Here is a 15,615-nt window from a genome sequence, read left to right as displayed (position 1 = left end):
TGAAGTTTCTAAAACGGTTTGAATGGTGTCTGTGAGTATAACAGAACTCATATGGCAGGCCAAAACCTGAGAAGATTCCATGCAGGAAGTGGAAATCTGATTTGTGGAATCACCTTCAACACTTTGCCTATGAAACACACAGTGAGTTAGGATTCATTTAGCACTTCTTAAGGCTTCCACTAGATGTCAACAATCTTTACAAAGTGGTTTGAGTCTTCTCCGGTAAAAACTGACCGAACGAGAGGCCTGGAAAGTTGGTCATAGGGGGAGGGCCATTACTACTATGACACGGGCGCCCGTGGGTACCCTCTCGTTCCGAAACGTTTAGTAAGACAATGCAATCGTCCGCCTTGAATATTATTGAAGCTCTGATTGAAAAAGGCCCTAAAGATTTATGTTATACAACGTTTGACATGTTTGAACGAACGTAAATATATATTTTTTGCACATTCGTGACGACAAGTCCCGCGCGCTTCAGTACATTATGAGTAGCCTTCGGAACGCGCTAACAAGAAGGAGCTATTGGGACATAAATTATTAACTTTTTCGAACAAAACTACATTTGTTGTGGACCTGGGATTCCTGGAAGTGCCTTCTGATGAAGATAATCAAAGGTAAGGGAATATTTACAATAGTATATTTGATTTTAGATGGTTCCAAGATGGCGCTAACCTGTATCGCCTAGCCTATTTTTCTGAGCATAGCACCTCGTTTATTGCAAAGTGTGATTTCCCAGTAAAGTTATTTTTAAAATCGGGCAATGCGGTTGCATTCACGAGATGTTAATCTATAATTCTTTGAAAGACAATATTACATTTTAACCTCTTAGGGCTAGGGGGCAGTATTTACACCGCCGGATAAAAAACGTACCCGATTTAATCTGGTTACTACTCCTACCCAGTAACTAGAATATGCATATACTTATTAGATATGGATAGAAAACACCCTAAAGTTTCTAAAACTGTTTGAATGGTGTCTGTGAGTATAACAGAACTCATATGGCAGGCAAAAACCTGAGAGATTCCTTTCCAAAACAAAGGATCTCTGCGGTAACGTGACACTTCCCACGGCTCCCATAGGCTCTCAGAGCCCGGGAAAAAGCTGAATGTCGTCATTCCAGCCCCAGGCTGAAACACATTATCGCCTTTGTCAAGTGGCCGATCAGGGGACAGTGGGCTTAGGCGCGTGCACTGGTCGCCCCCGTCTTTCTTTTTTTCCCTCTATTTACCGAAACGCAGATTCCCGGTCGGAATATTATCGCTTTTTTTACGAGATAAATTGCATAAAAATTTATTTTAAACAGCGGTTGACATGCTTCAAAGTACGGTAATGGAATATTTAGAATTTTTTTGGTCACGAAATGCGCCATGCTCGTAACCCTGATTCACCATTTCGGATAGTGTCTAGAACGCACGAACAAAACGCCGCTGTTTGGATATAACGATGGATTATTTGGGACCAAACCAACATTTGTTATTGAAGTAGAAGTCCTGGGAGTGCATTCTGACGAAGAACAGCAAAGGTAATAACATTTTTGTTATAGTAAATCTGATTTTGGTGAAGGCTAAACTTGCTGGGTGTCTAAATAGCTAGCCCGTGATGGCTGGGCTATGTACTTAGAATATTGCAAAATGTGCTTTCACCAAAAAGCTATTTTAAAAATCGGACATATCGAGTGCATAGAGGAGTTCTGTATCTATAATTCTTAAAATAATTGTTCTGCTTTTTGTGAACGTTTATCGTGAGTAATTTAGTAAATTGTTAGTAAATTCCCCGGAGGTTTGCTAGTTCTGAACGTCACATGCTAATGTAAAAAGCTGGTTTTTGATATAAATATGAACTTGATTGAACAGACATCCATGTATTGTATAACATAATGTCCTAAGATTGTCATCTGATGAAGATCATCAAAGGTTAGTGCTGCATTTAGCTGTGGTTTGGGTTTATGTGACATTATATGCTAGCTTGAAAAATGGGTGTCTGATTATTTCTGGCTGGGTACTCTGCTGACATAATCTAATGTTTTGCTTTCGTTGTAAAGCCTTTTTGAAATCGGACAGTGTGGTTAGATTAACGAGAGTCTTGTCTTTAAATAGCTGTAAAATAGTCATATGTTTGAGAAATTGAAGTAATAGCATTTCTAAGGTATTTGAAAATCGCGCCACAGGATTCAACTGGCTGTTACGTAGGTGGGACGATTTGGTGCCACCTAGCCCAGAAAGGTTAACAATGTTTTCGAATAGTAATTTTGTAAATTGTAGCGCTGATTCACCGGAAGCATTTGAGGGAAAATATTTTCTGAACGTCACACGCCGATGTAAAATGCTGTTTTTATATATAAATATGAACTTTATCGAACAAAAAATGCATGCATTGTGTAACATGATGTCCTAGGAGTGTCATCTGATGAAGATTGTCAAAGGTTAGTGCTGCATTTAGCTGTGTTTTGGGTATTTGTGATGCATGCTAGTTGCTTTGAAAATGGCAGTGTGATTATTTTTGGCAGGGTACTCTCCTAACATAATCTAATGTTTTGCTTTTGCTGTAAAGCCTTTTTGAAAATCGGACAACGTGGTTCGATTCAGGAGAGGTGTATCTATAAAATGGTGTAAAATAGTCATATGTTTGAGAAATTGAAGTTATAGCATTTATGAGGTATTTGTATTTCGCGCGACGCGATTCCACTGGCTGTTGACTAGGGTGGGACGCAAGCGTTCCAGGTTCCCAGACAGGTTAAACGTCTTTTCACTACTTTACACATTTAATTTGGAAATCCACCTTTGTAAACGTCATTTGCAATTGAGAATCTCCCAGTGAGAAAGGAGAGCGCAAGAGAAACAAAGACAGAGAGTATGAAAGGAGAGTCTACCCGAGACACAGTCAACCACCACCAGCGCTCCGTCTGTGACCCTGAGGGCGGCTGTGACCTCAGAGGAGAAGTCCACGTGGCCCGGGGAGTCAATCAGGTTGATGAGGAAGCCAAGCCCATCCTTAGTCTGCTTGATGAAGGCCATGTCATTTTCTCCCAGCTCGTAGTACATAGAGATGGCCCTGAGAAGAGTGAGGGAGAGGATAGGTGAATGGTAGATGTTTCAACGTTAAATTATATATATTTTTTTTATTATATAGTGTGTAAAACCAAGTGTCCCTGTCAGCCGTGGGATGCAGACAGACAGGGATAGTAGTCAAGTTGATGTGTGCAGGGGGAACGACTGAACAGCACTGAACAAGCTGCACTGTAACTTATCCCGCTTTGTTGTTTGTCATCTGTGTAAAGCCAAAGACGAATCTCCAAAGCAATGGTAAATAATTGTTTTCTACCTCTAATCTGGCATCTTCAGCTCAGGCATAAGTACAGGCAGTGTTGTTTTCAGCCATACATACAGTGCCTTCAGAAAGTAGTCATACCCCTTGACAGCCTGAATTCACACCCCTGAGTCAAAACATGCTAGAAATCACATTTGGCAGCATTTACAGCTGTGAGTCTTTCTGGGTAAGTCTAAGAGCTTTGCACACCTTGATTTTACAATATTTGCACATTATTCTTTTTAAAATTCATCAAGCTCTGTCAAGTTGGTTGGTGATCATTGCTAGACAGCATTTAAGTCTGGCCATAGATTTAAGAAGCTTTTATTCAAAACTAGGAGACTCATTCAATGCAACACTATTGTAGATATTTGGCCTTGTGTTTTAGGTTATTATCCTGCTGAAGGGTGAATTTCCTCCCAGTGTCTGAAAACCAGGTTTTCCTCTAGGATTTTTCCTGTGCTTAGCACTATTCCATTTCTTTTTATCCCAAAAAGTGCTGAGGAGTATTTCTGTCTGTAATAAAGCCCTTTTGTGGGGAAAAAAAGAAATAAAAAATAATTCTGATTGGGTGGGGCCCCGACTGCCAAGTGGGTGGGGCCCCGACTGCCAAGTCATGTGAAATCCAGAGATTAGGTCCTAATGAATTTCTTTCAATAGACTGATGTCCTTATATGAACTGTAACTCAGTAAAATCTTTGAAATTGTTATGTTTATATTTTTGGTTCAATGTTGTTGATACATCAGTTATATCCTATCACAGCCATTAAACTCTAACAGTTTTTAAAAAGTCACCATTGGCCTCATGGTGAAATCCCTGAGCGGTTTACTTCCTCGCAGGCAACGGAGTTAGGAAGGATGCCTGTATCTTTGTAGTGTCTCGGTGTATTGATACACCATTCAAAGCGTAATTAATAACTTCACCGTGCTCAATGGGATATTCTTTTTTTTTTTTACCCCTTTTCCTCCCCAATTTCGTGGTATCCAATTGGTAGTAGTTACTGTCTTGTCTCATCGCTGCAACTCCTGTACGGACTCGGGAGAGGCGAAGGTCGAGAGTCATGCGTCCTCCGAAACACAACCCAACCAAGCCGCACTGCTTCTTGACCCAACCCAGAAGCCAGCCACACCAATGTGTCGGAGGAAACACCGTACACCTAGCGACCTAGTCAGCGTGCACTGCGCCCGGCCCGCCACAGGAGTCACTAGTGCGCAATGAGACAAGGATATCCCTGTCGGCCAAACCCTCCCTAAACCGGACGACGCTGGGCCAATTATGCGTCGCCCCATGAGCCTGGGCTCGAACCCAGAATCTCTGGTGGCACAGCTAGCACTGCGATGCAGTGCCTTAGACCACTGCGCCACCCGGGAGGCCTCCCAATGGGATATTCTGTCTTTTTATTTTACCCATCTACCAATAGGTGCCCTTTTTTGCTAGACATCGGAAAACCTCTGTTTTTTGTGGTTGAATCTGTTTGAAATTCACTGTTTGACTGAGGGATGTTACAGATATCTCTGTACCCCACACACAGAATTGAGGTAGTCATCTAATTATTACATTTTTTTTTTTTAAATCATGTGAAACACTACTACACAGAGTCCATGCAACTTACTAAGCACATTTTTACTCCTGAACTCATTTAGGTTTACTATAACAAAGGGTTGAATACTTGATTCAAGACATTTCAGCTTTTCATTTCTAAAAATTTCTAAAAACATAATTCCACTGACATTATGGGGTATTGTGTGTAGATCAGTGACAATCAATTTAATCCATTTTAAATTCAGGTGTAACAAAATGTGTCAAAAGCCAAGGGGTTTGAATACTTTCTGAAGGCACTATATGCTAGCTAAGCCCATAGGAAAGAGTGCATTTTCCAACACACTGTCCTCCGTACAACACTGTTCATATGAGAGCAACATGCAACCGTGGGAAAAGACAGTGATCAGCAACCGACCTGTAGTCTATAGAAGATCACGAGGGTGGTGAAGATGCAGATCTCGCTCTTCAAGTTTGAGACATTACTTAATAATTTACATTTATTCAGATGAAGGCCAACAAGTCGTAACTTCAATGATTTTAGAAAGTACTTAAAAAAAAAAAAAATGTATATCTCAAGCAACATACAACTACTATACTGTAGATGTAAGATCCAAACACACACACTCCTGGGTTCTATTCACTATGAATGAAACCGAGGCAAACGGGCCAAAGCTGGGACGGACGACATTAACTTGTCCTATAAGAAACCCTTGTTTTCGGTTTTAGTTGCAAAACGTATTGCAACAGTGTGCACTAATGAATATGACCCTGTACTACTTACGTGGACTTGATGGTAATACACCGCTCCTGCTCGTCTTTGCGCGTGTCTGTGAAGCGAGTCTCTCCGGCGCGAGACCCTGCAATGATCCCAGCTTTAGACACCAGGGAGTCCGTCAGCGTGGACTTGCCGTGGTCCACGTGAGCGATCACAGACATGTTACGGATGTTAGACTTCTTGTCCATGATCGCACGGATCTGGTCCACTGTAAAGTTCACCTGAAGAGCACAGATCAATCAAGACATTATTGTAAAAAAATATGCTCTCGTCTTGATGACTAGCCTGGCTAAATTAAAGGGTTAATTCATTCATTTGGGGGCGAACCCTAACTCACGTATGTCAAATGCTCACTTAGTCTCTCAATGACATGCATGACTATGGGACTCTTTACACTACTTTGACGACACAAACTAGGTCCAAGAGAGATAATTCCAGTGTAAAGAGATCTAGATTCAAATCTCTTTAAGAGATGCCTCCCAAACCACCTCCGGAGGTAATGCCCCCCCAAACCACCTCCGGAGGTAATGTGGGAGACATCACCACATACCCTCCTTTGAGGAGTACAGTGTAAAGATAATGGCTCTCCCACATCACATCTCCCTGGAAGAATTACCTTTAATACCAGTAGACAGTATTTTTGCTCTGTTAGCAAAAATGTGGATCATTGCGCAACACTATGTACAATATAGTTCTAACAGCTAGCCTTATTTTGGTTATCTATTTACTATGGTACACTGCACTCACGTGAAGCAAGACAGTGGCTTTGGCCACACCCAGGGCTAGTAGTGTAAACAGAAAAGTAGAAAATCTGATGTTGGGAAAAAGATCTCAGACATATTTGACTAAATGTAAATCCACCCCAAGTGAAAATTTGAGTGACCGTTATGATCCACTTCTTTATTTGTACTGTGCATATGCGTTTGACATTTAACAGCAGTAATCCTGGTCCAACCCCCCCCCCCAAAAAAAACAACAATGAAAGCAAAATGATCTTTGATGGACTGTCAGCATACATTTTTATTTGATAACCATACCCAGCAAGAGGAAAAAAGGGGATACAACACGTTGACTGATGATCTAGCTCTTTTAGAAGGCACATCAGGGTGGGATGCTGACATTTGCCTTAGCTTAGGCCTAGTCAGAAATCTGGTCATATGGGGTGAGGTGGTATATTATCATATATCTTGGTGGGTGGGTGGCATGACACAGTAGAATAGAACGGTCTGGCTCAGACTAGAATTGAACCCATTACTCTATTTTAGGGACAGACCACTAGCATATGCTGTTTACTTGTCGCCACTATATTTATCGATTATCCTTTGAACTGAACGAGTCAGCGCTAGTTGATATGCCGTCCTAGACTAGATCTAGGCCTTCGAAATATGTGCTAAGTCATCTGGACAATAGAATGAGTAAAAATCATCCAAGGCTGAAAAACTGCCAAAGGAACTTTGGAACACTAGCACGAGGCCATAGCAAATGAGTTGAAATGAACTGTCACTGAGCCTTTTGTGAGTGGATTAAAGCTTAGAATTCCATTTTCTCTAAATGGCACCAAAAAATGCAACATGTAAAAGTGTTGGTCCCTTGTTTCATGAGCTGAAATCCCAGAAATGTTCCATATGAACAAAAAGCTTGTTTCTCTCATTTTGTGCACACATTTGTTTATATCCCTGTTAGTGAGCATTTCTCCTTTGCCAAGATAATCCATCCACCTGACAGGTGTGGCATATCAAGAAGCTGATTAAACAACGTGATCATTACACAGGTGCTGGGGACAATAAAATGTGCAGTTGGGTCACAACACAATAACACGTCTCAAGTTAAGGGAGCATGCAATTGGCATGCTGACTGCAGAAATGTCCACCAGAGCGGTTGCCAGAGAATGTAATGTTAGTTTCAATACCATAAGCTGCCTCCAATGTCGTTTTAGAGAATTTGGTAGTACGTCCAACCAGCCTCAACTGTAGCCTATAACTGATGCCTCGTGGCCTTATGCTGCCATCTATTGGAAATATTTAGCAATTAAAAGTTATTAATTTACAGCAGACCGTAAAGACACTGGAGGCAACTTAGAAATAAAGTATATTTTTCATATTATTTGAGATCAGTCTCAAACCTGCCCCACATCCTTATTTATTTATTTTTACCCCATTTTTTGATCTTGCCTCCTCACTGCAACTCCCCAACGTGCTCAGGAGATGCGAAAGTCTGGTCCTTCGTCCTCCAAAACATGACCTGGCTCAGTTGGTAGAGCATGGTGTTTGCAACGCCAGGGTTGTGGGTTCGATTCCCACGGGGGACCAGTACGGGAAACAAATGTATGAAATGTAGGCATTCACTACTGTAAGTCACTCTGGATAAGAGCGTTTACTAAATGACTAAAATGTAAAAAAAAAAATGACCTGCCAAACCACGCGTCTTCACACCCGCCTACTTAACCCGGAAGCCAGCTGCACCATGTGTCGGAGGAAACACTGTTTAACTGACTACCGGAAGTCAGCCTGCAGGCACCCGGCCCGCCACAAGGAGTCACTAGAGCGCAATGAGCCAAGTAAAGCCCCCACGGCCAAACCCTCCCCTAACCCGGACGATGCTGGGCCAATTGTGCGCCGCCCTATGGGACTCCCGTTCATGGCCGGTTGTGACACAGCCTGGGATTGAACCTGGGTGTGTAGTGACACCTCAAGCACTGCGAAGCAGTGCCTTAAACCGATGCGCCACTTGTGAGGCCCCTGCCCCACCTATCCTATGCCAATTGCTGGACTTTCAGAGGTTACTTGGTCACACCCAGTTCAAACCACATTTGAAAAAAATGAATAAATGAAATTTAAAAAAGTGGCTCGTTTATCAACTGTTTTGCCTTGCAATAATAAATACCATACAATAACAAATCATTTAAAAAACTAATACCTATAGGTTGATAAAATAACATTTACTACTGGTACTTCTTAGGGATAGCCCCCTTTTTTTCAATTTTCATCTAAATGACATTCCCAAATCTAACTGAAAGGAAACACTTTGAAGTTTGTGGAAATGTGAATTGAATGTAGGAGAATATAACAATAGATTTGGTATTAGAAAATAGAAAAAAATAACAGTATTTTTCTACCACCATCTTTGAAAGGCAAGAGAAAGTTCATAGTTATAGCCATCACTCTGGTTGTAATTCCAATAGTCTCCACAAGATGGCAGCAGTGTATGTGCAAAGTTTGATGGATAACTTGAAAAATGAGTGAACAAGAATACTTTTGTATTCTGTAATCGCTGCCAAAGGTGCTTCAACAAAGTACTGAGTAAAGGGTCTGAATACTTAAGTAAATGTGATATTTAAAAAAATATATACATTTGCAAACATTAAAAAAAAATGTTTTTGCTTTGTCTTTATGGGGTATTGTGTGTAGATTGAGGGGGGAAACAATTGAATAGATTTTAATGTAAATGTGGATAAAATCAAGGGGTCAGAATACTTTCCAAATGCACTGTGTATATGGTCATTCACATTTTCATATATTCATAGAATTTTTGGGAATTACATATAGTAAGGCATTTGTAAAAATTCTATAGCAATAGCGCGGGAAAGAAGCCGTGCTTTTGGACAAATGCACTGCAGTTAATTAAAAAACATCTTGTCCAGGACCGGAGTCTAAGCAGACGCGCTACAGCCAATCAAAGCTACAGTAGGCCTATATATAAATAATCAATTTACCACACGGGCCTGCCATCATTCACTTTGAACTGAAGTGTGCCTTTACAGGCAGTAGCCACAGCTAAAATTAAGATCGTTAGAACACATTCGCCAACAGCCACAAAAGATAGCTGAATGGATTTGTGCAAATATGTAAACACCAAGGGAGTCCTCTTACATTTGGGAACGTCACAGTCCTATTGATCAAATTAACATCAACAAAAAGGTAGGCTCACTTTCTTATGCACATCAACAACTAATGCTAGCCAGAGGAGCTAAAAATCTTACGAGGGAACATTAGATGAACCTTCTCAAACCTTCAGCTAGTTGCTGTCAAAATGGCACTGATAAACGATAGCTTGCCCCAACCCACATTTTTAACAGCTGAATGGGAACATTCGCACGGGTCATATTGAAAAACAACAAATGAATTCACGGGCCATTGTTTTATTTGAAAAAAAAAACATAGCCCTTTATAAATGTCCACTTATGTACATAGGATGCTAAATATAGCATTTTAACATTCAAAAAACAAAGAAATAATATTTGTCCAGCCTTTGGTGCTATGCTTGCAGATGTGCATAATATGATGTGACCCTAATCAAAAAGTATTTAAACGCCAAAAAAACAAAGCTATAGGTTGTAACATTTAACCCTCCTGTTGTGTTCGTTTCATGTTAATTAATTCTGTGTTCCCGGTCCAAAATGACCACCCCATTATAGCCGATTATAAATCCATAATATCACCTAATGGCATGTTAAATCTTTTTATCAACTTAAGTTCTTGTGAACTTTACAAGTTTTGAACTTCTATTTGTTATTAATGGCCTGTAGGCCTGATTGACCTGAGCTCATACAACTAGTTTTTGAGTAAAAAAAAAAGCATAACCTATGGATTATTTTGACTATAACAAATTCTCAGATGAAACATATTGTGCTATTTATCAGACTACTTTGTGTCAAATTTTAACAAGGACTCTCTTTTCCTCACCAGTGTCATGATCAAAGATATGATCAAGAGCCTCACATACTTTATCGTTTGGTCATTGTGCTGCCACAGAATGAATTGTGAGCAAGGCCTCAAAAAAGCATTATTGCAAGAAAAATTCTATATATTGTTTGTGAGACTGCAAATAGGTGTGGTTCCCCTGGGGGAAAGGTTCCCTTGGGGGTTGCCATGGAAGCCAAGAAGGGGAGGGAGGTGTGTGTGCTCAAACACACATGCATGTGGGGGTCTGGGAGAGGAAGTGTGTCCATCTGACGAATGGGCATGTGGCTGAATTAAATTGTATACACTAATTGTATTCTCACCCATTAATTTCTAATGATCGGTCATTTTTGCCCGGGAACGCCACAGGTGTACAAAAGTTAAATAAAACAGCCAAAATGTTGTGAAAATCCTCAAAATATATTTTATGTGTTCAGATGCCCTGTGTTGACAAAGTCATGGAACCTTATGACAATCAGATTAAATGAATTACATTTTTCAGAGAATCGGTTCAATTCGACTGGAACACAGCAGGAGGGTTAAACATGTTCTTCATTGCTTATGCACTGCATGGATCGCCGTCTGGCTGAATGCAGCATAGCTGTACGGTGCACTCAAAATGTATTGTAGTCGAGTAGCCAACCTAGGCTACTGCTCAAATGTTGCAATAATAGGCTTGCTTGTTTCTAATTTGCATGTTGTTTTGTTGCAAGTTGTCTTTTGGTTATTCATTGTCAAGCTTTAAAAACTGAAGCCAGACTGCAACATTTTAGTAGCCTAGCTAGAACTGTGGCATGTGTCTGTACACTTTCCCACCGCTGCGTGCTGTAAACGGGACAAACCAAAGCAGCGCAATTGAAGTTGAATTCACCAATGTCAGCGCATCAGGCTGTAATTAGTAGATGACAACTAATTTACACTCGCTTGTCAGCCCACAGGCCTTGTGCATGCGGAATGGGTGGAGGCAGCAAACAACGTACAGGCCAGCTGATAGCAATATTTTTTGGACTACCAACAAATGTGTTGAACTGCATCCATCTTTTCTGCCAACAATGCCTTAATGTATGTCATGGGATTTTGAGTCAAATAGAACTAACCTATTTTAAAACCTCTTATAAAATTGGTTTTGAAGCATGAACCAGGAATTTGATATTTCTGACTGATATGATTATTTTCATATCTGCAAAGTAGTTTAAACTAGCGGTCGACCGATTAATTAGGGCCGATTTCAAGTTTTCATAACAATCGGTAATCGGTATTTTTGGCCACCGATTTGCCGATTTTTTTTTTACACCTTTATTTAACTAGGCAAGTCAGATTAAGAACACATTCTTATTTACAATGACGGCCTAGAAACGGAGGTTAACTGCCTTGTTCGGGGGGGATTCGTTTTTGCAACCTTCGGTTACCAGTCCAACGCTCTAACCACCTGCCTTACATTGCACTCCACAAGGATTAACAGGCTGACTACCTGTAACGCGAGGGCAGCAAGAAGCCAAGGTAAGTTGCTAGCTAGCATTAGACTTATAAAAAAACGAATCAATCTTAACATAATCACTAGTTAACTACACATGGTTGATGATATTACTAGTTTATCTAACGTGTCCTGCGTTGCATATAATCGATGCGGTGCCTGTTAATATCCATTGAATCACAGCCTACTTCGACAAACGGGTGTTGATTTAACAAGCGCATTTGCGAAAAAAGTACTGTCGTTGCACCAATGTACCTAACCATAAACATCAATGCCTAACAGGAATATTTAGACTTAGCCACCCGTTAGATAAAATACGGAACGGTTCCGTATGTCACTGAAAGAAAAAAAAAACTTGTTTTCGAGATGATAGTTTCCGGATTCGACCATATTAATGACCTAAGGCTCGTATTTCTGTGTGTTTATTATATTATAATTAAGTCTATGATTTGATAGAGCAGTCTGACTGAGCGGTGGTAGGCAGCAGCAGGCTCGTAAGCATTCATTCAAACAGCCCTTCGCTGTGCTTCAAGCATTGCGCTGTTTATGACTTCAACCTGGGTGGGTATAATTTGTGGAACGTTCCAACAGGAATCTATTCCAAAACTTCGTAAATAACAAGGTTTCCAAAAAACAACGCATACAAAGTTGTATAGCGGCAGAATAAGATACCGGGTAGGGAGTGGTCTATTTCATTGCGTTTTTCACTCATCACGTTTATTCCGAAAAATGTCTGTCCTCACATGTCTGTTTGCCTATGGACAAACATTAAGAATAAGCTACGTGGTGAGTTGATGCCTATTCGGCAGCTAGTTAGCTAGGTTTGTATGCGTTCCTGTTGGAACGTTCCACCCCTTCAAGCCTATCAACTCCCAAGATTAGGCTGGTGTAACCGATGTGAAATGGCTAGCTAGTTAGCCGGGTGCACGCTAATAGCGTTTCAAACGTCACTCGCTCTGAGACTTGGAGTAGTTGTTTCCCTTCCTCTGCATGGGTAAGGCTGCTTCGAGGGTGGCTGTTGTCGATGTGTTCCTGGTTTGAGCCCAGGTAGGAGCGAGGAGAGGGACGGAAGCTATACTGTTACACTGGCAATACTAAAGTGCTTATAAGAACATCCAATAGTCAAAGGTATATGAAATACAAATCGTATAGAGAGAAATAGTCCTATAATTCCTATAATAACTACAACCTAAAACTTCTTACCTGGGAATATTGAAGACTCATGTTAAAAGGAACCACTAGCTTTCATATGTTCCCATGTTCTGAGCAAGGCACTTAAACAGCTTTCTTACATGGCACATATTGCACTTTTACTTTCTTCTCCAACACTTTGTTTGCATTATTTAAACCAAATTGAACATGTTTCATTATTTATTTGAGGCTAAATTGATTTTATTGATGTATTATATTAAGTTAAAATAAGTGTTCATTCAGTATTGTTGTAATTGTCATTATTACAAAAAATAAAACAAAAATTAAATCGGCCGATTAATCGACATCAGCTTTTTTGGTCCTCCAATAATCGGTATCGGTGTTGAAAAATCATAATCGGTCGACCTCTAGTTTAAACACTCAGTTCCACTTTAACTTACCTGAGGTAAGCCTTGGCATGGGTCCCCAGATCCTCAAAAAGTTATACAGTTGCACCATCCTGACCGGTTGCATCACCGTCTGGTATGGCAACTGTTCGGCATCTGACCGTAAGGCGCTACAGTACATCACTGGGGCCAGGTTTCCTGCCATCCAGGACTTATATACACACTAGGCGGTGTCATAGGAAGGCCCAAAATGGTCAAAGAATCCAGTCACCCAAGTCATAGACATTCTCTCTGCTACCGCACGGCAAGCGGTACCGGAGCACCAAGTCTAGGTCCAAAAGGCTCCTTAACAGCTTCTACCCCCAAGCCACAAGACTGCTGAACAATTAATAAAAATTGCCACCAAGACTATTCATTGTTTTTAACGCTGCTGCTACTCGCTGCTTATTATCTATGCATAGTCAATTTACATGTACAAATGACCTCGACTAACCTGTACCCCCTCTCACATTGACTTGGTACCAGTACCCCCTGTATATAGCTTTGTTATTGTATTACTTTCCTTTATTTAGTAAATATTTTCTTAACTATTTCTTGAACTGCATTGTTGGTTATGGGCTTGTAAGTAAGCATTTCAGAGTAAGGTCTACACTGGTTGTATTCAGCACATGTGACTAATAAAATTAGATTTGAAGCCTACATGGCAGTGGAGGCTGCTGAGGGGAGGAATGGCTGGAAAGTGGCGAATGGAATCAAACACATGGAACCCATTTCTTGAATGTATTTGATACCGTTCCACATATTGCGCTCCAACCATTACCAAGGAGCCCGTCCTCCCCAATTAAGGTGCCACCAACCTCCTGTGTTACAGGGTTTACGCGGGTAGATCTCATTGCTAACAATAGCAAAGCTGGCATTGTGACGCAGAACAATGGGATGGGAATAGAACGTTCGGGAGGCGAGTTGGTACCACGGCGCTAATACGAGATGGAGGGTGAAAAATGCACTAAAATTAGGTCTGTTTTTTCGCATTTACTTCAAAACTACGGAAAGCAGCTGGGACATACTGTATTATTATTAAACTGGGCTCCGTGGCGGATGCAATAAACTAATTTTAAATCAGAGAACGTAAACATTTAATGTGTCCAGCCTACTATCATAGAAAACGGTGACACACTACAGGGAATTGCCCATTGTGTGCACAACTGCATCACGCTGCACTTGCAGGATTACATTTTTGCGATTCCAGCACATACCCGTAACTAGCCAATTTAACGCCATACGTGCCCCCTTTGACCAAATAACTGACGTTTTACTGCTAGGTAGCCAATTTAGAGAACTTGAACATTATGTGCTAGCTAATGTACGCCATACATTTACAATTAGACACGGGACACAGTTACCATTATCAACTGTTTTAAATACCGATGCAATGACACTTGTGAACAGTTAAAGTTACTGTGGTCAAAAACACCGCAAAGTCTTGTCCTCCCAAAACCAAAGCGGGTGAGTTACTTTATGTAGGGGCCCAGTTATACAACAGACAGACAACCTCTAAAGATGGCTAACCAGATAATAAAAACCAACATGACAGCTGCGTAAATTCAGACATCCCTCATATTCCTCAAAACGAAATTATTCTGAGAAATTGGAAGCTTTCAAATCAGAATCTCAAATGGAGGTTTATTTGCCGTTGTCCGCCGCGGTTTTCTAAACATCGTCATGCCGTTCGAACAGATTGAGCATCCATCTTCGGTTCGGAGGCTGATTCAACCGGTCACCGATGAAGGACAAGAGCCAACTCTTTACCCACTGACAACACATAATTTCCGGTTCACCGAATCATCAAACTCGACTTACCATTTTGGCTGATGTTCGTAGATGAACTTGTTGGTAAAATGAACACTGCGAATACACCGCCTTCCTCGTCCAAGGATAGGCAGGAAAGAGAACGCTTATGACAGCCTACGCTGCATTGTATCACGTTTATTTGATAAGCTCGGTGTAGTAGCCCCTCGCTACGGAACAGGGTGGGGTTCGTTATGGGCGGGTTCTGCCCGGGCCGACCCCACCCCCCAAACATTTTCATTTGCGGAGGCTTTCCAGACAGACAAGCTATGGGCAGAGCGGCGCTCAAATAGTTCCGTGGGTTCGCCTGGGCAGGTTCAGTACAAAGCCGTGTTGGAACATTGGTAGAAATGGCATTCATTATTCTGACATGATTCCTTTGAATCAGATAGGCATGTTTGTTCCCATTCTATATTTATATCTGAACGTTGGCCAATGTTGTCTGCAGGGGC

The 15,615-nt window shown here is 41.1% G+C and overlaps 1 protein-coding gene across 1 annotated transcript in view; it reads right to left on the bottom strand.

Moving 5' to 3' along the window:
• The window catches only part of LOC106600009 (elongation factor 2), a 32,047-nt gene extending 16,672 nt beyond the window's left edge, over positions 1-15,375 (bottom strand). Inside the window, exons 1-3 of the mRNA XM_014191347.2 lie at positions 15,176-15,375; positions 5,631-5,845; positions 2,870-3,051 (exon numbers count right to left, since the gene is read on the bottom strand). Of these exons, the coding sequence (XP_014046822.1) occupies positions 2,870-3,051; positions 5,631-5,845; positions 15,176-15,178 (400 nt within the window). The 5' untranslated portion in view covers positions 15,179-15,375. The remainder of the gene's footprint in view (positions 1-2,869; positions 3,052-5,630; positions 5,846-15,175) is intronic.
• Positions 15,376-15,615: the final 240 nt, after the last annotated feature.

Source organism: Salmo salar, chromosome ssa03 (assembly GCF_905237065.1).
Source record: "Salmo salar chromosome ssa03, Ssal_v3.1, whole genome shotgun sequence".
Lineage (NCBI taxonomy): Eukaryota > Metazoa > Chordata > Actinopteri > Salmoniformes > Salmonidae > Salmo > Salmo salar.
Note: the sequence above shows the minus strand (reverse complement) of the source record. Positions and strands in the feature narration are given on the sequence as shown.